At 38.5% G+C, this 24,298-nt stretch overlaps 2 protein-coding genes across 5 annotated transcripts in view; one reads left to right on the top strand and one right to left on the bottom strand.

Annotated features, from left to right (window-relative positions):
- The first annotated feature begins 6,193 nt into the window (after positions 1-6,193).
- On the top strand, positions 6,194-24,085 carry LOC131236808 (uncharacterized). Of its 3 annotated transcripts, none has more exons than XM_058234266.1 (13): positions 6,194-6,437; positions 7,323-7,373; positions 8,449-8,717; positions 8,801-8,875; positions 9,003-9,061; positions 9,145-9,280; positions 10,926-11,022; positions 11,214-11,280; positions 12,950-13,048; positions 16,478-16,567; positions 20,458-20,612; positions 21,109-21,210; positions 22,489-24,085. In XM_058234266.1, exons 3-13 carry the CDS (start codon positions 8,465-8,467, stop codon positions 22,595-22,597), a joined length of 1,242 nt encoding a protein of 413 aa, XP_058090249.1. In that variant the 5' UTR covers positions 6,194-6,437; positions 7,323-7,373; positions 8,449-8,464; the 3' UTR covers positions 22,598-24,085. The 3 variants fall into 3 exon arrangements, with proteins under 3 accessions (XP_058090249.1, XP_058090246.1, XP_058090247.1); XM_058234263.1 differs by having other exon boundaries at positions 6,195-6,437; positions 10,923-11,022; XM_058234264.1 differs by lacking the exon at positions 7,323-7,373 and having other exon boundaries at positions 6,195-6,437; positions 10,923-11,022.
- The window catches only part of LOC131236805 (uncharacterized), a 52,223-nt gene continuing 51,794 nt past the window's right edge, over positions 23,870-24,298 (bottom strand). For both annotated transcript variants that reach the window (XR_009166884.1, XM_058234258.1), the window contains one exon: positions 23,870-24,278. Coding sequence is in view for 1 of the 2 variants with exons in the window: in XM_058234258.1 (XP_058090241.1) it covers positions 24,194-24,278 (85 nt within the window). In the remaining variant the exon portion in view is untranslated. The remainder of the gene's footprint in view (positions 24,279-24,298) is intronic.

Genomic DNA, 24,298 nt, shown 5'->3' with positions numbered 1-24,298 from the left:
TGTTATACTGTAGCCTTACAAAACTGATTGACAGAATGGATTTGTCACGGGCATCTCTGTGGGCCCCACACAGCTTCCAACCACACACAGACAGTCCGCGTCCTTTGCTGGAATGAGCTAAAAGGAAAAACTTTCATAATGGGAACTTTGATGCTCTGCCAAAGTGTAATGGATGCTGCCGCAGGAATGAGCTAAAAGGAAGACTTCGATACTCTGCTGACGTGTAATGGATGGTACGCAGGGACAGAAACTGTACACGTGGCGTAGAAATAATGCAAATTTAACTGGCCAAATTATGGGTCCCATTTAAGATGTATCTTAGATTTAAGATCGAATTTATTCGATCATCTAAGTATCCGATCGTTGGATTTTTAGTGGACGGTTGAAATGGAAATTAAACAATGGTCCTATGACGGCAAACCTGTTTTCAAGAATCAGACGTTAGAATTGCTCCGAGACCGTTAGTTACAAGTTACAACTTTGCGTTAACGCTACTTGTATACTTTCTCAGTGCCTCGGTATCAAGCATCATGCACTGCCGGAGCATCAAATAACTCCCAGTAGCTAATGTTCAAGGAATCAAGGGAGGCATTTACCAGGGCGCGGATTGCGTGGGAAAGGCTCTGGCTGGAAGTTCCTATATATGCTAAGAAGCTAGGTGGGGCCAACCGTAATGTTTTTGATAAATCTATTCGGTCCATCCGTTTTTTTGTCTCATTTTACAACATGATACAAAAAATGAGCAGATTAAGATCTTAAAGAGGCCACATGATGGGGAAAGGTGTGAAAAGAAATGCCTATTGTTGAACATTCCTGGGGTCCACCGTAATGCTTATATGCCATCCAAACTGTATATAAGGCGATGAATTGAAGACCCAAAAAAAATCATGATACTAAACTTCTGTTGCTGTACCAATGTTTCATCGTTGTTCCTTCAATGCCCACTTTTTCCTCTTGTATGGCGCACTTGAGTTTTGGATCCCCTCATTCCTTTTTTCTCCAATGACCTATAATGAGCCGGCAAAACAGATAGACGGAGTGGATTTATCACAAACATCACAGTGGGCCCCACCTACCTTCCCAGTGTGAAAGCCTTTTGCAGGCAATTGGAGTCCCATTTACTTAGTCTCTATGGCTTGGCTTTCTAAACACGTGGCAGACACGGATGAGACCTATTCAACCAATTGACATTTCCGTATTAAGTGAAACAATGGTCCAGAAAAATCATAATGTTTGGTTGATTTTAGCCTCTAATTGGTGGAATGCAAATGAATATTAAAATATAAAAACCAACATTGACTTCAATCACATAACAAGAAGCCCATTCATTAGATTGTTAAAAAGGTGCCAATCAACAGCTGATAATGCACAATGCCAGGTGTGTGGTAGGCCATCTAGAGGCACGCTTAGATGGAGCTGAAAGCTACAACCCACCGTTTTGATAAACGTGTCTATCAAATGGGTCTTAGTTTTTAGGGCCAATTTCTTTACAAGTCTAGGAAGAATGATCTTATTTTGTCGAGGCCTGCATGGCCCACCTTAGTGGGTATGGCATCCGACCCCTCCAGCAACTCATCCACAAAAAGTTGCATGTTCCAAAAACCTACCATGTGAGAGCATCACATCACCTTGGAGTTTTTGAGGTGGATGCCTATTACTTTCTATAGATAGTAGTGTTTTTATCCTTTTTGCTTTTTGTGTAGCCCACTCAAGATATGCAACTTCCTCATTTTTTGTTCATGCCAGAGTTGGCAAAAGTGATGAGCGTAGTGCATATAAAACTCTTATTAGGTGAGCCGTACATGATTATCAATTTAGATATGATTATTGAATTATTTAGATTAAGTGATTTAGTAGGCTTCACAACAATTGTGATAATTATAGATGGGTATGAGGCATGTCGTTTCAACCAGTATATATACACAATTATTAAGACAAACATGAAAATCTACTCCATAGAGACTTTAGAGAGAAGACACATGATGGGTGAGTTTCTTCAGCTCTTTTTTTTATATAAAAAAATAAAAATAAAAAAAATAAATAAATACATGTCTTGATCACTTTACTCACCTAATACATGTCTTGATCACTTTACTCACCTAAACAGAAATCCTTAGTCCCATTTAGATGTTTTCCTAAAGGTGTAATATGCAAAAGACCAAAGACTACCTCTTAACAACATCGCTGCGTTGAGAATGTCCTCCCACATAGGTATGTTCATAAGATTTTAGTTTAGAATTTCAATTATTAATGCATAGATAATTTGCTTGTTCCAATATATTTAATTTACAGTAGATGTCACGCAAACATTACGGTGAACTCTATGTAGCATAGTTACCACCTCCCGGAGCTTCTTGTTGGCGGCCCATGGGCAATTCTCACCCCTTTATTTTCTTCAATATCACAGGAAGCAGACTGATGCAGATCTTCATTGACAAGGTCCTGGGAATGAATGTTATTGAATTATCAGACTGCCACTGAAAATAACCACGGATTAAGATGTACATGAAAGCGGTAAACTGGTCCTCTAGCGGGGGTTTATGTGTAAATTTTCAGACTCTAAGGTCATGTTGGGAAAGTTGCCGGGCTGACTCAGAACTGCAGGGTCGTTGAAGGTTACAATACACAGCATAAGGACTTTGGACCGTCCATTGGGACCAGTCTACTCTGCTTCTGGTATCGAGAAAATCACAACAATCCGTTTCTCCTAAGCATCTATGACTGGACCTATCTTCTACTGACCATCATGTCCATCCGTTTTCGCATCCCACTGACAGGACATTTTCAATGGTCTAATCAGGAACAGATGCTAGCTAATATGCGCGTAAGATCAGAGCTGTCCATCTCATTGGAAATAATATCAAGATCTTCCTCTTCATGAATTGACAGTTTTACTCAGGTGGCCTACAATGTACATGGTAAGCTAACGGGTGATATCTTTTTCTACCTGTTCATCTGTTTTGGGGTAATGTTATCGATTTGCCGTACACGAGAGGCACAATGTCGTCTACTCCTAGTACGGACATCTCATTTTAAGAGGTAAGCCAAAAATATTATACCGATGCAAAATTCAAATGAGCTGCGCTATGGGCAAGGAATAGAACCATTCACCGTTGAATTCTTTGAGCCCGACTCCTTCGTAAGGTGAGTGCACGAAGGATGAAAGGAAAAACCAAATACCTGCATTATCCAAGACCGGTGGGTTCGAAGAAGGTTTTAATGTTGTGCGTCCAATCCAGCTCAAATAGGCTATTATTATTTCTAATAGTAAAATTTTATGTTTCTACATACATATATGCAAAAATTGTGGGGCCCACTGTGATGAATATGTTATCTCCATGCCATCCATTCATTGCATAAGCTCTTTTGAGGGCATGATTCCAAAAATGAGCCAAGTTCTAAGCTCAAATGGACCACACTACCAAATAAAATAGTGGTCTTGATGAACCTTAATCGTTAGAGGCTAAAACCTTCATAGGGCATATATTGTTTTTTTTTTGGTCATCTAACCTGTTCGAAAGGTCATACAAACATCGATAAAGGGAAAATATTAAAATCAGTTCAATTTAATACTTATTTGGCCCACAAGAAGTTAATAATGGTAGGGGTTTAATAGGCTTAAAATGAACTGGTTGCAGCCTAGCTGCAAGTTGTGGACGCTGGTGGGAGCTTGTTTCCCAAGCTTCCCACCTGGCTTCCAGGTAAAACCATCTAATGATTACATAAGTGCTTCCCACCTGGCTTCTAGGTAAAACCATCTAATGATTACATAAGTGGAACGGGGTGTGTGTGTGTGTGTGTGTGTGTGTGGAGAGAGAGAGAGAGAGAGAGCTCACTCACCTGTGCACCTTTGCACATGTGTCATGGGCATCTAATCCGAAAAGTCCATGTGATGCAGCATCCCATGAAACCCCAATGGACCAATTTTCACGTAATCTAAAATTCTAGTGGGCCATAGCAAAGAAAGATGCAAATTAAGAAAAGATATTGTTTTCATTTTTCATGTCCCACCAAATTTTGGATCAAAGTAGAAATTGGTCCCTAGGGGTTTCATGGGAGTGCTGCTTCACATGGACCATTCAGATTTTGGACGCACATCAAGTATGATACGTTCTCGAAAAGTTTGCATGAGTTTTCATACGAACTGGTGTGCAACTGAGCATTTAACTATATATATATATATATATATATATATATATATATATATATATATCAGCCATGTCAGTACACACACTCCATGTTAGCCACCCCCACTAGAGATCGATGGTAAGACCTCAAGTGTTGAAACGAGGTATCTCCACTCAGTCGCCAGTTGAACTATGGATATGGGTGTATTAACAAGCAATTATTCCCACGGCTCCTCCATCTCTTCATGGAAGAAGCTTTCTTGGGGAGCTCAAGCTTTCCTTCCAAAACTATTTTCATACTCGTAGGCTCCAGCCACACGCAACCGTACATCCACTGTACACGTGTGGAACAGGACGTCAATCCAAACCGTCCAATTTTGGGAACACTCACGTGAATGGTGTGCGGGATTGATTTTAGCCTCTGATTAATGTGTGCATTAAGTATTGAGAATTGATTGTTTTATCCGTTCATCTTACTTGCATGGAGGCCGATTTCCAGGAAAGCCTTTAACGGCAAGTTCCTGCGCTGGGAACTTAGGTGGGGCTCACAGTGATTTTTTGATAAACCCATCTCATTCATACGTTTTTCTAGATCATTTAAGGATATTTGACCAAACAAGAGCCTGATCCAAGACTCTAGTAGGCCACACGAGAGAAAACAGCCAGGAAAGGAATGCCTACCGTTGAAACCTATTGGACTCCACCTTGATGTTTATATGACATCCAAACTGTTTATAAAGTCATTACCACTGGGATGAACTGAAAACACACAAAAATAATATAAAAAAAAATCCTGATACACAAATTCTATGTCCATATGAACGTTTCAACCGTGGATGTTAAATCCCCACTCTTTTCTATTGTGTGGAGCACTTGAGTGTTTGATCTGGATAATTTCTGGTCATGTATCCTAAAATGATCTCTCGAATGAGTGGATAGAGTGGATTTTCATAAACATCAGGGTGGGCCCCAACTAAGTTTTCAGCACAGGAACTCCCTGCAAAAGGCTGTTCTTGAGGCATATAAACCCAACGTACTACCCACTAATTTCATTCGCCAGAAGAAACCTTAATCACGAAACTAGACCTTAGGTCATACGGATGAACTTAAAAAGATCTAAATACCTCTGCCTTTTGCACTGCTTATCCTAACAAGCAAGGATATTTTGGTCAAAATACTAGCATCCAAACCCTAAAGGATATTTTGGTCGCTTCGAAGTAAGTTTTACCGGCGGGGAAAATTAAAAAGGCATGGTACGGATCATCAACCATTCTAATTATTACTTAAGGAAATATATGTTCCTATTTGCACGTTTCCACTTGAAAAGGGAAACGGATTGGGTACTCCCCTGCCACCAGCCAATGGCCCATGGTAAATGCTCTATGGGACCTAGCATGATGTATGATTTTCATCCATGCCGTCCATGTATTTTTCTAGGTCATTGTAGGATATGTTACAAAAAATGAGGTATATCCCAATCTTAATTGGAGCACATTAATGTAAACAGTGTTGAATGAAAGTCGACCATTAAAAACCTTTTGAGGGCCATAAAAGTTTTGGATTAAGATGATCTTTCTTTTTTCCCTTCATCTGCGTATTTATGACCTAATCAAAAGATTGGATGTCAAATAAATAGTACATTGGGCCTTAGGACGATTTGAATGGTGGATATCCAATCACTATTGTTTTCCTTTGGTGTGGTTCACCTGAGATTTATATCCCTATAATTTTTGGTATTAAGCCCTAAAATGATCCGTAAAAACGGATAAACGGAATGGACGAAACACATACATCATGGTGGGGCTCAAAGAGCACTGACCATCAGCCATGGGCTGGTGGCAGGGGGAGTAGCCAATCCGTTTCCCTCGAAAAGATAGGATCCTTATTTCAGGGTGATTTTTTCAATTTGCTACCTATAGAGTAGGGACCACGAATCGGAAGGTTGGATTGATTTACATTGGTGCCACGTATACAGAAGTCATGTGCATGCGTATAGACCATTTCCATCTTCCAGAGTATCGATGTTTTTCACTTCCTTCTTGTGGCCCTTTAAATACCCCTCGATTCGGACGCCATTTAGAAGCCAGCAATCTAACTCGAACGACGTTGCTCTCTCTATCTCGCTCTGGAATTGCAGCGTAAAACCCTCTTTCTAGGGTTTTTGCAATCGTCTCTGCAGTCGAATTCTCCCGCAACTGAATTCTCCCTTTCGAGGGTTTAAAGCAACTGTCATTTCGACTCTTGTAACAAAAGAACTGTTTTTGAAGGAAGATTTTTATGGAATTCTTCCATTCTAGGGTTTCAGATAAGGTATAGTTCGGCTTCGATGTGGAATTCCGAACCATCCGAATGATTTTTTGATGAGATATGCAAGAAACGCTAGCCAACATACGCTCCTCTTCGATTTTCCTGTTTGGTTAGCCGTCTGAGCTTCAATTCCGCGAATTTCTCGTTTTTCACTTTCCGATGCCTTTTATCCTCTTTGAATATCTCAATTCAACGATCGATTGACTTTTAAACAAACTTGTTCAGTGTGATTGATTATAGTTCTTTGAAGGGTTTTGGTTTTCTATTTGAATCTGTGGTTTTCAAGGCATGAACTCTTGTTTTAGCTGAATTTCATGAACTCTTGATGCATTTCTTATCTTCAATCTCTTCAACTCACTCCGGAGTTGGAGAATCGTTTGCATTTTCTTCTTAATCTAAGTTTCAGCTATCATCTTCTCATTCACATTTTCAAGCTTGCAGCTTTCCTACTTGGATTTGATGAATAATCCATTGGACATGTGATGTTGAAATGCTCATATATTTCTATTTCCTCAACTCTTCTTTTACTTGTTTCGATTAACTTGGCGGTTTTCTGTGGATATTTTTCCCAACGAATCCGTATGATCTGCTCAATTTTATCTATTTTTCATTAATTTGAGCAGCTTTTTAGTTTCGCCTTCCGTTTGAACTTTCTTAGCTTCTAAGCTGGAATTTGAGAGTTTCGGTCATGTACGTTTGGATCTGTTCACCTTTGAATTTAGGTTAATTAGTAGGGCTTTCTTTTTCCCTTTTGGTTGCCACAAGTCAAAGGAAGCTGACTTTGTGGTTAAAAATAGTAAAAACCTGTCTTACTTCATGAGTTTGGTGTGATTTGGTCCTTCCTTTTTTTGCCTTTCTCATGTTCTGATTCATGAAGCATTTGTACAGAGATTGGAGGAAGGTTTGGCGGATCGGTTGAGCGTCTGATACGTGAAAAAAGTGAGTGCAATTGCTTTGCTGTCAATACATGTCTTTTTCAATAAAAAGGAGAATTCGTATTGTGAAAAAAGAAAAGCGAAGTAGGAAAAAAGTGGGGGGGAAAAGATTGAATACACGTGAATTTTGACTGTGTTTCCTTATCGTTTCTGAAATTTTGCTGGTGTTTCACCTACTACACTTTTTTTTTCTCCTCACGTGGTTGATAATCTTCATGATTTTGTTTGACTGTAATGTTTTCGATCTGATGTGTAATCTCTGTTTGATATCTTTTTTTCTTTAGAAGGCGGATTTTGGTTTGATTTTTGAATAAAAGGAAGAAGAAGAAGAAGAAGAAGAACTGATTTGGTTTCTTAAAATCCTCTGAAGTATTTCTTGAATGCCCGTTTCTCTGTTTCCTGCCATTTGATCGATCCATTTTGTGATTTTGTTGGCTGTTGAAGTTTTCCAATCTCATTTTTTCTCTCTGATTGATGTGTTGTTTCTTTAGAATTCGAGAATTTTGATTTCTGAAAACAAGTTAAGGAAGGGTAGAAAAGAAAAGAAAGGTAAGGGGGAAAGTAGATGGGTTGTTTCTTTTTTGACCAGTTGTACTAACAATCTGTGAAAGTCTCGTGAGTCGCTCTCTGTTGGTTGGCTTTTAATTAAAGGAGACACTGTTACACACCCTAATTAACAGATACACCATACTTTCTACTTTAATGCAAACGTTATGGTATTGTATTTCCAAAAGTAGAAATAAAGGGTGTATCCATCCTACCAGGGTGGTTGTAGATATCAGCTCCCTTTTAATTAATATTCTTTATGATTTGTTGATGGTAAAGCTTCATCATGTGTCATGTGTTCTCTTCTACCGATAAACATCACCCATAAGTGCAGTTCAATTTTCTCAAACACTTAAATTCTGGATGTTTGCGTTTGGTGATCGGCTTATCTTCTAAGTATTTCTGTTTCCAATTACTTGCAGTTCGAGTGTGAAAGGTGCTAATGTTGCTAATTTTGGAGCAACTTAATGCATTTGGGGTTACTTAAATCTTGATTACATGGCATTTTATTTTGTTTTCTTATTGTGGGGCAGAAATAAGTCCCAGGATATGGGATGTTTTGTATCAACACCAAAAGATGGTGGCGGAAACAGAAGAAAACCTGGAAATGTGGGAGAGGTCGTTGTGTTTGTGCCTGGACTACGCATCCCTAAAGCTGTGGATTTTTCTCAGCCACTAGGTTCTCACTTGTCTAAAAATTTAGTGGAGCGTCTTTCTGCTCTTAGAGCACGAATAGTTGTCATTGCTGGCCAAGAAGTATCGGCAACTACAAAGCCCAGGAGAAAAACTGCTACACAGCAAGGTTAGTTGAATACTAAAGAAGGCCAAGGTCATCTAATTAGTTTACACTTGAGATTGATAAACTTACGTGAGATCTTCCTGCAGGAGGTTCAACATTACATGATCTTCAGCAAGCGCTTGAAGATTACTTGCCACTTTTATTGGGATTAGTGAAAGATGGTAGCTCAACCTCTGTACTTTCTATGTTATGTAGATATAAGCATGTGTACATTAATTTTATTGTGTTGTATGATAGTATTTTTCCACTAAGTTTAATCCTTGACAGTTGTATAATTACATTGTACAGGAAGTCAGGTAAAAGACATGGTGCAATTTGTGTGGGTTAATCAGGAGGATGATGCAGAGGTGGGAAGCAGTATGGCTATTTTTATTCCCCGATAACCATGCGACTTTGTAACTTATTCTTCTTACTTGAATGCCCCTTGCAGGAAACAGCCATTTCGAATGCATGGTATGAGGTATTGTCAGTTTTACACTTGATGGCTATGCTATCATTATCACAGGCCAATCTGTTGCTTCTACCTAAAACATCTACAGATGGTTGTCAGCCAAAAGTATCAGAAGGTAGGTGCTTAGGGTTTACTCACTGCTATGGATGTTATTATTCTTTGTCTTTCTTTTTCCTTCTGTGCAAGTATATTTAATCAAGGTAATTATCTGAAACTTGTCCTGTTTAGTAGCTGATGGGACCCGCTGAATTTGTGGTCTGGCCTGTTCTCCACTGCACGTGGCCATGCTTTATGGGACAAAATGTTGGGTAGTTAAAGAATAACGTGGTCATAGGATGATTGTAGCTGAAATGAGGATGTTGAGATGGATGAGTAGCAAGATGAGGAAGGATGTGATTAGAAATTAATGTGTTTGAGGGAACTTCGGCGTAGCACCGATAGGTGATAAGATGAGGGAAAGTTGATAGATGGAATGGCCATGCGCAACAGAGACCAAGAGCCATGCTGGTTAGAAGAGTGAGTTAATCCAAGTGGAAGGCTCTAAAAGGGAAAAGGGAATGCCCAAAAGGACATTGATGGAGGTAGTAAGAGAAGACTTGATGACCTATGCTATAACTGAAGGTCTGGCCCTTGATAGAGTGGATTAGCAGAACAAGATTCTTGTAGTCAACGCCAATTAATTTGGATAAGGCTTAGATCATGATGATGATACATCTGATGGGCTTGACCATGTATTGGCCACAGCTTATATTGATAGCTGACAAACAGGTGCTCAAGATAAATAAATGGTCAACAGTTAACATTCAACAGGCAAAAGTCCATTTATGGGACAGTTAGATTCATCTGATTAGTGTGATTTTGGTAGGTCGTCCCAGACAGTCCACCAGTTCAGGTTGTCTCTTGAGCTACTGGTCTTTTTCCATTATTAGGTCTAATGAATTTAGAAAGTTGATTTATTTATTTTTTAATGCTGCACAGATTGACACCTGACATCAGATACCATCCATATGAATTCCAGCTAGCAATCTTCTCAGAGCAAAACCTAATACTAATTATTCTACGATCTTCAACTAATGCAGCGCATAAAATAATTTATTGAATTTGGCACATATGTTTGTGTTGTTTCATTTCTTATATTCACGTTACAATGATTTCATTTTTCTTTACTTTTCCTGGTGGGATTTTAGTTGGCAATTAAGATTCATGATCATTTGGTGGATATTGATGTTATTGCAATTCAGTGCATGTGATCACTGTCATGCATGTCTCAGTGCAACTGCAAGCTACCTTTCGAGAAACATCTGACAAATGATAGCCTGATTTACATATTCATAAAATCTACTCACAAGTTAGTCTGGAAATTGTTGAACATCAAGTTGGTTCAACTTGTAACTAACATGTCAGATTTTTAATTTCCATAACCACTGCAGTGGTATTTGAAACCATATTGTTATCTGAATCATCAGTCTGGAATAGTGTCTTCTCACCTGTATATTTAATGTTCATGAGCATTTACTGACAGCTGCGGTCTAGCTCTATAGAGCTTATAATCTTCTTTTACCATCCCTTATTTCAGTTGCTACTTTTGCACCTGATGTGGTAACCTTCTTTTACCCTCCTTTATTCCAATATTTACATCCACACCTACTATGGTGTGGGAGTGAGTTATTTATGCTTTCTTTTCCTTTCTCTAATGAGTCGTTTTTCCTCTTTGATTGCTTCTGCTACATGTCATTTTCTTTCTTGTCTCTTTGTAGTAGAAGGCAGGCGAGCTTCTGTTGACGTTTTCCTGAAGGCATCAGGATATTTGGATTGTGCCATCAGACATGTTCTCCCGCAGATACCCCTTGACTTGAGGTTTGTTGATTAGATTATTACTATTGTTGTCTTCTTAACTGACTGAATACTTGCTTTGAAATAACCAGTAGGATTTATGTTGATTCTAAAGGATGTTTCGAGTGTTAGCACAATTGTTTCCATCATGTTGATTAATCAAATACTGAAATCTTGCAAATATCTTGACTTCTGCCACCAATGTTTCTCTGTAGGAGAGATCTTCCAGTAGACATGTCAGAAGGAGTGCTGCGAGCTCTTTCTCTGCAAGCATTAGGCCTGGTACTTGCCAATTCTGTAACATCATTCAATACCTCGCTTTACAATTTTATATAGCCTTCCTCTTACATCACAATTTAATCTTCTCACTAGAGTTTATGGATATTTAGTGCTGGCCCACTGTTCCTGCTTGTAGATATTGTCTAAGTATAAATACTCTTAGTTGATGTACTCTGATTTTTCACTTCTGTGTTAGAATTCATATTGAGTAGACTGTCCATGCAAAATTTTGGCATGTTAAGACAAGTATGCTGGAGTAAATGCTGATTTAACCATTTATGACTTGATTAGAAAAGAAAAGGAAAACAATCGGTTTGAGAATGGCTAGATCCTAAGTAACTTGAACGCAGTCACATGCATCACAAAGGCAACGTGGGATATTTTCTTTTTTAATTAATCTATTACCTCAACTCATTTTCCCATAAAATTTGAGTAGGGTCCAAATGAGTTGGTTTTGGTTACTTGTTTCAAAATGAAGGACTACATGGAGAAGGAATTGGTCCAAACATGAAGTACCTCTGTACAAAATCAAAGAATTAAGAGACTTGAACACAATGGAAGTGAAGTCAGTACAATGAAATAATTACAAAAAGATGAAAGTGACCATTAGTCAGGGGTTGAAAACTAAATTATGATGGTTCTCATTGGAGCCCGGTCCTTGTGGAATTAGGTGGTTATAAGAAATGACATGGGTGAATTCTGGTCTCTGTGAGTGCTTGAAAGCCATGCCAATCCAACCATCAAGTGAGCCTCCACTTGATTTGGAGGTTTTCGGATGGTTGTCCATTGTTTTCTTTTGTGTGGCACACATGATGATTGTATGACCATGATCTTCGGGCCATTCTATTTCATGGTGGTACAATCCCATTGGATGAATTGGATTGGATGACCGACATACACCAAGGTGGGTCCCGGCACAGCTAGTTGTACATTTTTTCATCTGGAACTAGTAGTGTGGGAGTCGTCGTTTTCTATTGCGTGGTCCACGTGATGATTGGATTGGCATGATTTTTGGGCCATCCCATTTTCATGGTGGAATGACCCTTGGAAACTTGGGAGCTAATTTCAATATAGAGTCTCGACAATCAACATTATCCTTTGCTTCAATTTGATCTTTTGAGGAAAATAAACTGTGATGATCGTGCGTGCCATTTTCAATAATTCATCTATAGCTTTGATGAGAAGAAATATGGTTAGTTGCATGTGGTTTGATTGACTATATTTTTCAGCCAAGGACAAGATATATGCTTGTCTTTGTCGAAAGTCAGTGACTTGGGAAATTTGGGTGCATTTAATTTCCATAATACTGTTTCTTTCCTGATGATTTCTGCTACCATCTTATTGAACTCTTCATGGTGATTTTTGTGAGGGATTTTTTATTTTTTATTTTTTTATTCATTGTGGTTTTCCTAGGTTTTCATCAATTGCCAATATGGGCCACATTTAAATTTTAAAAATACAATGACGACCATGACTTCTTGCCAATGGATGCAAGTTTTTCTAATTGATGGATCTACATCATTTTTGTAGCCAACTTTTGACCTTAGGAGGTGCATATGTATATTTGTGTAACGTTTTGTAAACAGGATAAATTACTACATTTTGTTGTGTAAATAGACAAGCCACTCATGGCACTCTTTCACCATTTATTTTTTCTTGTCGGCTGAAATAGGGTGTTGATATTCAACTTGGGATGGCAATCGATAGTACAAAGGCTACACTAGCAGTGAAACGGAGGCTTGCCTGTGAGATGGTGAAGTACTGGCATCAGGTATTGTTACATTCTTGATGTATCATTGTCAGCAACATGATGCTAATCTTATGTGGCTTTTGTAGCCATTGATCATTCTTTTCTATACTAACAAAATTGGCTTGCACTTCTTCACTGTTCTTAGTTATGTGATGATCAAATTTGCATGATCACCCTCAGCTTTATCTTCTTTCATGCTCACTGTCTCGTATGTAACTCTTTTATTCAACTTGTTAATATCACCTTGTTCTTATCCTGCCACCTTCTTTTTTGTTTAACTTTTTTCACTCTTTCATGTTTCTGTGATGCAAGGTTTCACTAAATTAATTTTCCTTGTTCTCCATGGAACAAAACCAAGATGCCTCATCTTAGTTTTTGAGTTAGTAATTCTCTGCATGGAGTGTTTTTGTTATCCACGTATTTTACTTGCTTTTGGAAACTCGCTTACCAATCTTTTCAGGCACTGGTTCTTGCTACTGGTCGCTTAGAGTAACCTGAATTTTCTGGATTCCACTGCTTGAGTTCTCATCTATCCTTTAACTTGCCACGTGATGCTCTGCATCCTGTGACAACCAACCATTTGTCAGCATTGTCTTCAACTTTCATAATCAAGTTTCTCCTTTTGCAATCTCTTTGTTCCAAGTTCCAACATGATTACAAATCCTATGGAACACCAATATTGATGCAGGACATGAAAATTAAATATGATATGCAAGATTTCAGGCTTTAGATCACACCAATTTTAAAAGAATCACAAAAAATTCCACATCCCACATAAAAGTCAAGCATTCAACAAGGGGAATCTATATGGGTCCAAGCCTACACATGTTAGGGCTGGATCAATTAAAAATTATAGACTAAATAATGCTCAAAGGAGAGTAAATTTATCCACATATGTAAAGGATTACTTCCCAATCTAAGAGATTCACATGTTTCAAATTGGGAAAACCTAGGGTTTGCAAAAGTGGAATAGGACTTGGGATTTAAGATTATCTAGGGTCAGGGTTAGAGAAATAAGGCGAGAGGAGTGAAATAAAAGAGAGAAACAAACCCAAGATGATCCACACGTGTGGACAACGGCCCGGGCCTGACGCACGGGCGTGGGATCCTGCCCGCACGTGTGTGGAGCCCACGAATCTAAAATCATCCAGCTAGGTGCTGGTCGGTCAGGGGAGGTCCACCTTCACGCCAAGTTTCACACCGATCAGATGTCTGGTTTGTGCATGGTGCTCTGTCGAAGTTTTAGCCCTCCCGCAGGGCCAGATTCTGAAAATCTGTTGTAGGGAAAAGATTAGCTGCAAATGTGGGTGGATTTGATGAGGGGATGACTGTAGGAGATGAGGAATATGGATGGTAGGAGATGGGGACGAATCAGGATGGGTGTGGCTTCGCACCACAGTAGTTAGCCCTTCAAAGAAGGGAGAGTTTCGCACCCAATTGGATTTCCACAACTCATAGAATTAGAGAAGCAGGAAAACGCAGAATTTTATTCATAATATTCAATGAGGAAAAAAACTACAAGAGGTACCTATTTATAATAAAATCCTATACCCTAAAACTCATGCCATGTGCGCGACCTATTACTTAAGGACGAAGTGATAAAAAATAACAACTAATCAATGCAATCTAAACCGTTCATGATGTTCCTAATAACGGTAATAAGCAAAATCAAAGTCCTAGGTCACCTAGGGTAGTGGGCCACGATCATGAGATCCAATTATGAGATCCACATGATGATCGGGTCCACCCCATGGAACCAAAACAAAGTCCTCTAACTAGAAGGCCCTCCATGGATGTCATCATCGATTCGGATCGAAGGTGGGGCCCTCCTTACATACGTGCGTAAGGGGGGCGTGCGTGTGCGCGAGATGTCCCCATCAAATATCTTGCAAGATTTCAAAAGGTGAGTCAGAAGCGTGTAGTAATATAATATCATCCTCTATTATCTCATGAATTGATCATGTGAGAATTTTATGCAGAAGAAAGAAAATTATATCCTACACAATGTATCCTACACACGAAAAATAACAGGCAGCATAAACAAACTTGGGAGTTCTCTCAGACCATCCGTCTTTTTCATACCTGTGTGGCCTACCTGATAGTAAGCAACCTGATTTTTTCCTAAATTATCTGTCCAGTGGATCCCACCTGATACAGGGCTAAGATATTCTACATGCATCAGTTTGTAATATGTGGCTGCACGCAGAGGTGAATGTGGGGCTTAGCAGACCTCCCTTTTTGTATGGCGTACTTCACAGGATCTGTTCACAGGATCTGTTTTTCTTCTGTGAATGCAAGTATTCCCAGAAATCACCTATGGAACTTGCTATAGCTAACCATGGACAGCATTTTTTCTAGTTACATGTGTTATTATCCAATGCCCTCCTGACTCATATGCATCTTGTTAGTTTAATGTTTTATACATTGAGACCAGGCTAACGAGTTAAGTCATTTACCTGCATACTTCTGCCCCACACCTTTGTCGCCACTCGCCACTATTCTATTTCACTGTCTGGGTACCACTGTTCGATGCACTTTCTTAGGGTTGCGCCTTGGTTTCTTCTGACATCAGCTGCCAAACATCATTTTCTTCCTTTGTCAGATGGACACCAAGGCAATCCCGTCTTAAGACAAGCTCACTGTGGCAGTGCCAGTGCCCAGTTGCTTCTATTGCCATTCTCAGTCATTTTGGGACATGTTGGTGTTGCTAAGAACTTGTCACCTTGATTTTTTTATCCCTTCTTTTTTTAGTGCCTTTGCTTAGTAGGATTAATTTCCGTGCGAATTGAAGCCCAAAGGGGCAATACTCTTCTGTCTCTGCTGGGTCTCTTCAGAAAGCACTTCAGGAAAGAGCACTGAGATGATCTGTTACAACTCAAGCTACAATTTTGTCAAAGTTATTCAACAATATTTGCAAATGCTTGTGGACCACCTGGAATAATTCATCCTAGATTTCAGAGAACTGGCAACTAATAGCTTCATAATGTGGGTTGTCTTAAGTTTTACTTTGGGGAAAGGGGACCCCGTATCCATATCAGGTCCTCTAGCTTTCTGAAGAGACCAAGCAAAGAACATTCTCTGTTTGTTTCTTTTATTGCTTTATTCTAACTGTTATAAATTGGTGTTGTCCTGGTTTTCCTCTACACAGATAAATCTGGATAATTTATACTTTTATGATGAGAGTTTACACTTGGTGGTTTGTCTACTACTGCATGCAATTCAGCCACACATTATTTTCTCTCGACTTCCCTTCAGCCCTGTAGAGTGAGAAGAAGGGGATTCACTCTATTAGCAAGGGCCTCCATACTTGTAGTTATTCACAATAATATGCATTATTGCGAATTATTCATATCATAGTTTCTTTTCGATATCATGTGTGTAAATAAGAAGGCACACATAGGATCTAGACACGGATTTTTACTGCTGTGTTCGTCATGCTATTCGATGCAGGCACAAGAAAACATTGTTCACCTTCCATTAACAAATGGTTGGGGGGAAAAGCATCAGCTCTTTGTTAAGTGGAAATATGTTGAAGCGAAGGTACCTCTACAGTTATTTTCTTTCATTTTCCCACCAGTACATTCTAGTTATATCATACTTGTTTATCACTCATCCTTGCTCGATTCCCAACTCCGCATTTTGTGCTTGGTTAGATAATATGTTGTCTCTCAGCTTCATGGGGTGGTTTGAATATTTTATGCCACTTATGTCCAATTTGGAGGTCAAAGCAGTGCTAAATGGTGGTTCCTGCAGCCATTATGATGTTTCATAAATTCCTTTTCAAGTCCCTTGATCAAGCAATGCAAGCAAATTGGAAGTCTAACATTCAATGGATGACATATGAAGGAAGATATGATAAGCATGATTGCAAATCTGAAGGTTCTTTAAGAAGGACAAAATTGATCATTGAGAATGGGAGAAATATTGGGTGAGAAGTTCAAAAGGCCATGTTCCCTTGTTCAATCCTTGAAAAAAAAAATGCTACCTAGTCAATGTTTTATAGATTCCTTTTCAAGTCCCTAGATCAAGCAACACAAGTGAATTGGAACTTTTAACATTCAATGGGCGACATGTGAGGGAAGATGTGATATAAGTATGATTGGAACTTTCTGAAGGATTTTTAGAAGGGGGGAAAACAAGAATCGAGGATGGGAGGAATATTGGGCAAAGTTCAAAAGGCCATCTTCCCATGTTCAATCCTTCAAAAAATAAATAAATTGCTACCTAGTCAACTTAGAACTTCATGCTTCTTTGCAACACAGATTTTGTTCTTAAGATTTGGCCCCACCTTTATTAACTGTAGTGAAGTCTCCAAATGCCTTGTATTTATGGCTTTCAAGGGATTGTTGAATTGTACCAATTGTGCCTTTTCACATTCGGTTCTAGTGTTTGCAAGATGTCCTGAACATGCTCTTAGTAATTTTCAGCTTTATGTTTTGTTCCAATTACTTTATTCTTTCCTTAATTGTGTAATAATGCCGAAAAGGATTTAATACCTAATTTATTTATTTTTCAAAAAACGAATCTATTCATTTCTTTGGGAAGTATGTTGTACAACCGATTTAATACCTAATTTGATTTTGGAGACAGCTGAAATTTGTTGTCATCCTCTGGAAGTGCTTAACAAAGAACTCTAGATGTAGTAATTCTGCAGAGTATAATATCTTTTGCTGCATATCTCACATAATACTTCCAAACCAATTGCAACTCTCTCTGACCCGTGGCTATGCAATGTGATGCAACCTTGAACATCTGGAAATCAATCTACTAATGTGAATCAGTCAAGCATGATGAGAGAATATCACATAAACAACTTTCGAAGAAAACAACTTAATTAATAATGTCTAATTGAAACCACAAATCACAAGTATGAAAAATTAATCCCACAATTTAAGAGTATTAAGTACAAAGTACAAAACTGTAATACAAAATGCAATTATCACATATATATATATATATATATATATATATATATATATGGTGTTCGAAGTATCAGTGTCACTACAAGTTTCGCTGGTTAGAGATATAGAAACAATATCGATGTCGTCGATAATATCGCTAATAGCCGGAAATGCGGGGAAACATTGGGGAAATGGTGAAATTTTCAGTGAAACTTCTGGAGATATTAAAATGTACATATTTGCATATTTAAAAATAAAAAATTGCAAAAAGAATACATACATAACAAGTTTCCATTTAATGGGGCCTTTAAAGCATGTGTTGTTGTAAGAAATCAGTCCAACCATCCCATCCACCCTATCTAACCATCCAACCTTTCATCCAAACATCCATCGATATTGCAAAATATCAAAAACACATGATATTTCACCAAGAAATCATCAATAATTGTAAAGGAAACAAGAGATTGTGGTCTTAATATCGCGCATGTTGCGATATCGATAATATCAAGATATTATTAATATTATCAATGGTAAATTGAACACTACATACAACCATGTGCCCATGAAAGAAAAAAAATTGAAATAATTTTTTTGAACAAACAAATTTATAATGATATCAATACATTATTGAAATATCGTCGATACACTTATGATACAAGCATTACCTAGAATTTACATAGTCGAAAATATTGGCGATGCATTGCCGATATTGATGCATTGGCAATACAAGCGACACCTAGAATTTACATAGTTGAAAATATTGACGATTACATTAGTGATATTGATGCATTGGTGATACTTAGCAATACATTGCTAATACCTGAAATTTTTGATACTACAAGCGATACCTAGAATTTACATAGTTGAAAATATTGACGATTACATTAGCGATATTGATATGTTGGCAATACTTAGGGCCTGTTTGGCCGGGTAGATCCCATGGTATTAGGAGGGATGGGTTCAATTTTAAGGTAATGATGGTGGTGTCAGTGGATTGTCTTAAGATCCATGGGATTGCTTATATCCCGGGACCTGTTCACTCGGTCTGTTTGGCACGCCGTGCATATCCTGGGATTTTACCTTCCAATCCATCCAACCAAGGGATAGGATCAATTTTAAGGTAATGATGGTGATGTCAGTGGATTGTCTTAAGATCCATGGGATTGCTCATATCCCGGGACAAGTTCACTGGATCTGTTTGGCTCGTCATGCCTATCCCAGGATATTGCCGATCCCATCCCTCATAATACCATGGGATCTGCCTGGCCAAACAGGCCCTTAGCGATACATTGCTAATACCTGAAATTTCTGATACTACCAGCGTTATCGGTATCGCTGAGCTGGAGAAAAAGATAATATCGGATATATATATATATATATATATTATGCTACTAGGGATTTACACTGTTTGCTAACGCTACAGACACTATTCGAAACACTACTGATGAGTAAGAGCAGCTTGATGGGCAAATAAACAAATCTGCTCAGAAACCATACTAAAAGATAACATGGTAATGACGCTTTTGTAAGCCCACGGTAAGGTTAACTTGTTACTGTAGTTACCGTAGAGAAGATTAGGACTGGATTATTCTTCAAAACAAGAAAGAAAGTGACTGTGGGCTAGTTCATTGTGTTTGGGGACCGATCCTAGTTACGCAGCAATAAATTGACAATTTGGTGACCTCATGCATGATGTGTCATTGCTGTCAAAGCCACTACCAAATTCAGCATGATCGTTTTCATGGGAGTATTGGATTGTTGTTGCTGATGGACAGTGATACTTGAGTATCAAGCTAGCAACATGCAATGTTGGATACTTGATTTTATGGTACCAAGGAAAGAGGAGAAATAGGGAAAATGAGTCGAGAGCTCGCTTTCTCTCTCCCAAACTTCTACTTATAAACTAATTTGTTACAAGAGAAGAGAATACTAGTTAATAAGGAGAGATAAGTTGCATGAGTTAGGATTATTATCATGTCATGGAAATGCGCATCACAAGGTTTTCCACGGGAGCACCAAATTAACATAACATTAGCTTATGGTTTTCTGTAGGAGTATGGCACTTTTAGCAGACACAGTTGGTGGCATGCTTCTTCATATTTCTTGCATATTTATATGTTGAAGGATAACAGCTTTTGCCTTACATATTGCTTGCAGTTTTTTTTATGTTAAAGAGTAACAGCTTTTTCTGTACAACTTGATTCAGCTGTTCTTGTTTCTTATTTATGGTTTAAGATTCCGAAAAATTCAGATTCATCTTGTAAATTGCTAGTTTGATTTCTGAATTCTCTGTTAAACTGGTTAATGCAAAACTGGCTGATTTCATAAACAGTCAGTCATGTTTATCATCACCTGGCTGTTTTTTTAATCAAATTGAAGTTTGGACTCTACTGAACCATCGCAAAATGGTCTGGGTGGGTTAAGTTCTGAGCCGAACACGGCTTCCTTTTCTTTTTATTTATTTTTTCTTATTGTTCATTTTGCCCATCTGAATAACGTCTGATATATTTATTTGTATACTTTTACCAGGCTGCAGCATACTATTATCATGGGTTAATCCTTGATGAGGGGAATACAGAGAAATCTCACAGCATGGCTGTAGCTGCCCTGCAAGCAGCAGAGGAGTTCCTAAAAGAAAGTAAAAAGGCCTCTGAAGCCTTCAACATGGCACCTCCTACATCAAGGTCAATGAGACTTAATATTGTGGGTGAACATGTGTATGCATGCCTGTGTAGATTCATGCACAGATTCCAACAAGATACTCGCTTCTTTGAGTGGAGATTCTTTTTTTCTCAAAGATTCTTTGGGTGGAGATTCAATGATCATGAAGACATGAATTGCCATATTTTGGACATTACAACAATGCAGAATGCAGATCTAGTGATTACACTCAATGTAGAATACAGATCTGGCCATTACACTCTATGTAATAAGAGCGGTAGCCATGCTGGCATATGGCTCTTTTTTGGATTCAAGCAGTGACTTGAGTAATAGAGAAACTCACTGCATCAACTCTAACCAACCTTTACCCAGTTGAATTAAGAAAGGCCAAAAATCATACCATCTCAGGAGCTTTTGAGCATGAAAGACCATATTAATTGTCCGAGCACCTTAGTTTTGAATTTTCCAGCCAATTCTATTCCCTTTTACCTAACTCTTTGCTTACCAATGGCCCTGCAGGAGTCCACCTCTATGGGGAACAATGAAATATCTGTCAGAGAAGATACCAAAAGACACCTCCAGCAAGGTTCGCGTAAACCGGGATCTATACAGTCATGAAAGGTAAGATGGTTGTGATCCAAAATCTGGGTTTAAGCCTTTTGACATGTGTTCTTTTAATTGAATCTTTTCGGTGGTAAACTTTCCTTTTGAGGATTAACAACAACTGCTCTAAAAGGCTAGAAACAAGAACTACATCAATAATTCCCAATACAAGGGAAAGATCAAAGAGCACCTTCTTTGGTTAACTTATCAAAAAATTGTCACCTCGCTCTTTATAGAATGTTTAGCCTTGAAACAAAATGGCACCGCAGATCTCTCTCTTTAAAGATAAATAATAAAAATATAGCTCCGGTCAATCATGGAAAGTACAGGAAACACATCCTAGGATCCCCTTCAACAAGGAGTTTCCCCGAGAACTTGCTTGACAAAAATCCTTATGTAAGCCTTCTCTGAGTTCACTTCTGCTTCCGAAGAATCCCCAAACATGCAGGACTGGAAAATTACTTGGATGTTTCCCTTTCGCTGCTGAGAACTTGCATACCACAGGGCCTCAGGTTTTCCAAGGACGACCCTCAAACTTCCACTGCTCGCTAGTCGCGGGTTTCCAACTAGGGGTCACCTTCTCTCTTCTCCTGCGAGAGTTAGCCACAAAGTCAATTGTACAAATCAGGTGGTGGGACCCCATGGAATTTGGGCCTATTCATAATCTTCTTTTAATAAAAGCAGACTATTGGTTCTTCACCTCACCTTACAAATCAGCTCGATCACATTATCAAAAGTTCACTTATTTTTCTTCTTTCCAAATTCCACAACAAATAGAAAACGATAACATACAGTATATTACTTCTCCAGTGGCAAATTGTAGTCTGTCCTGTAATATCATTTCTTCTCTTTTATGCAGAAACTGTTCTGTAATAGTGTCATTTCTGAAAAAAAAAAAAAAAAAACAGAGAGAGAAGACGATACAGATATTTTTATTTTGGTGCGAAACCTTTAAAATCTGAGTTCTTAAAACAGATATTCGTTATGAAAATTAATTTTTTTTTTCAACTAATTTATTATCTCTAATTTTCTTTTCAATTAATATAATTGTCATTTTAAAAATTCCTATTTTCCAACTAGTTCGAAACTAGTCAGAAGCAGATTTGCGTGAATGAAGTTTACAACCATGCATGAGAATCGCACATTATAGATCCAAGTAGCTTGTTTCTTGACAAGATTTTAACGGCAGCCACCGTATGTAGATACAAGCACATCATGCATGCATGCAATCATATTAGGAGAAATTGTTGCTAGTACTGCAGATTGCTGATGTATAGATCTCCGCATCATTTCCAGGATCCTCGAGACAGCACCTGCGTTGCCGGATTTTGCTCTGGCTCTAACACCAGATGATTATCAGCTTCCCCAAGTGGATCCCTCATGGAACAACGAGACAGCCAATTGAGGCATCAATCCAACTAGACCAAACCTGAGCGGACACCCCAAGTCTGTGTTTCTTGGATTGGAGGAACCCCCATTTGAGTGGAGGCAGAATCCAATCGGAAACAGTGTAAATCTTCTTTTGCCATGTGTGCTGCAGATTGATATCAGCAGCTATTTTTCCTTTTCCTCCATTTTTATTTTTATTTTTTCTCTAGTAAAGATATGGCTTGTGTGGACGCAGGGGCACCTTGTGTGATTGTTCCTGTTGTTGTGTGGAAATGTAGATTAAAAGGAATAACGTACACATTTTCTCAACCAATTGATGAATAAACCTGTTGCCCTCTTCACAAAAAAGAAGAATACTTACTGTGAAAGTCTTCTTCTCTACCTCTTTTCTAAGGTTTCCTTTGCAACAAAGCTTCTTTATCATGCTTTCATATAAATTATTTATTTTTTATTTTATTTTTTGCTGTTTAGATAGAGAAGTGAAATGTTATGTTGGTGCGCAGTTAGGTATTGACTGTGCTATTACTGATTGGAAAGTCCAAATGTATTTTCCTTTTTCAGCTCTTTTTTTTTTTTTACGCCCCCACCCACACCCCCACACACTCACAAGTCACACACACCCACCCACACCCCATGGGCACTTGATCCCCGGTCTCAATGTTGAAAGAGAGTTTGTCTACCACTGAGCCATGGTGCTGGACCTCAAACCTAGTCAATACTAGTTAGAAACAAAGATAGAGATAAATAGAGCTGTAATAGTACCCCTCAACCTTTCAATTTAGGCTGAATTTGAATGCAGGGATGAGTTGAATCGTGAGCCTCTTTAATCATGAGGAAACGACATAAACTGGTGATGTTGCTTGTATATCATTCCCAACGAGTCTCAAGGCCGTCTTGAAAAGGAACATGCAATTTGGAGTCCAGTCCCTCCATTTGAATGCTAAAGACCCTGTGAGTGGGCCCTTTCTACTTTTTTAGATTAATAATTACTAGAATTCAACAAAATTGTGCATCCAAACACAATATGACAATCTATTTTATTCCTATATTCTTTCTCATTAGCTGCATCAAGGTTAACTCAAATGGCCCCATATGTGTTTTCTTGTGTAACACCTCCAGTGTCTAGCATTTTTCAGAGTTACTTTTGGAAATGTCATCCCAGAAAATTTGTCACGGCCGATGCACAGGCATGGTTTTTTGTTTTGTTTTGTTTTGTTTTTCCTACTTTTTTTTATTGTTCCCTTTCTCATTATTGGAACACCCATCATATCTATTCTCATTGTGTAAATGACCATAACACCTTGAAAATTATATTGGGGGAAAGCTAGAACCAAGTACAAACTAAGCTATTTTAAGATGTCGATCTTGTCACAGTATTCTGGAGCTGGATAAATAGACAAATATTAATATGTGGTTGAACCCCCTGAATCAATTTGACACTTCTCCAAGATAACAACAGTGGGGCTGTATTTTCAATTTTGCTCCATCAGCCAAAGAAGGGTTTTTTTTAAAAAAAGTATTCTTGTCTAACACCAATGGTGAAGACACGAGTCAGCTGTCAGGTTGTTGCATTGACCCACATTCTGGGAGGATTCCTTAGGCTGCGATCCTATTACTCAGAGCCAGCAGCCTGGACCATGTCCAATGCCTTCAGCACGAATGCATATGTGAAGGCATCTTCCTGTAGCTTCTCAAATCTGCATCAAACCCAATATGG

This window comes from Magnolia sinica, chromosome 2 (genome assembly GCF_029962835.1).
Source record: "Magnolia sinica isolate HGM2019 chromosome 2, MsV1, whole genome shotgun sequence".
Classification (NCBI taxonomy): domain Eukaryota; kingdom Viridiplantae; phylum Streptophyta; class Magnoliopsida; order Magnoliales; family Magnoliaceae; genus Magnolia; species Magnolia sinica.
Note: the sequence above shows the minus strand (reverse complement) of the source record. Positions and strands in the feature narration are given on the sequence as shown.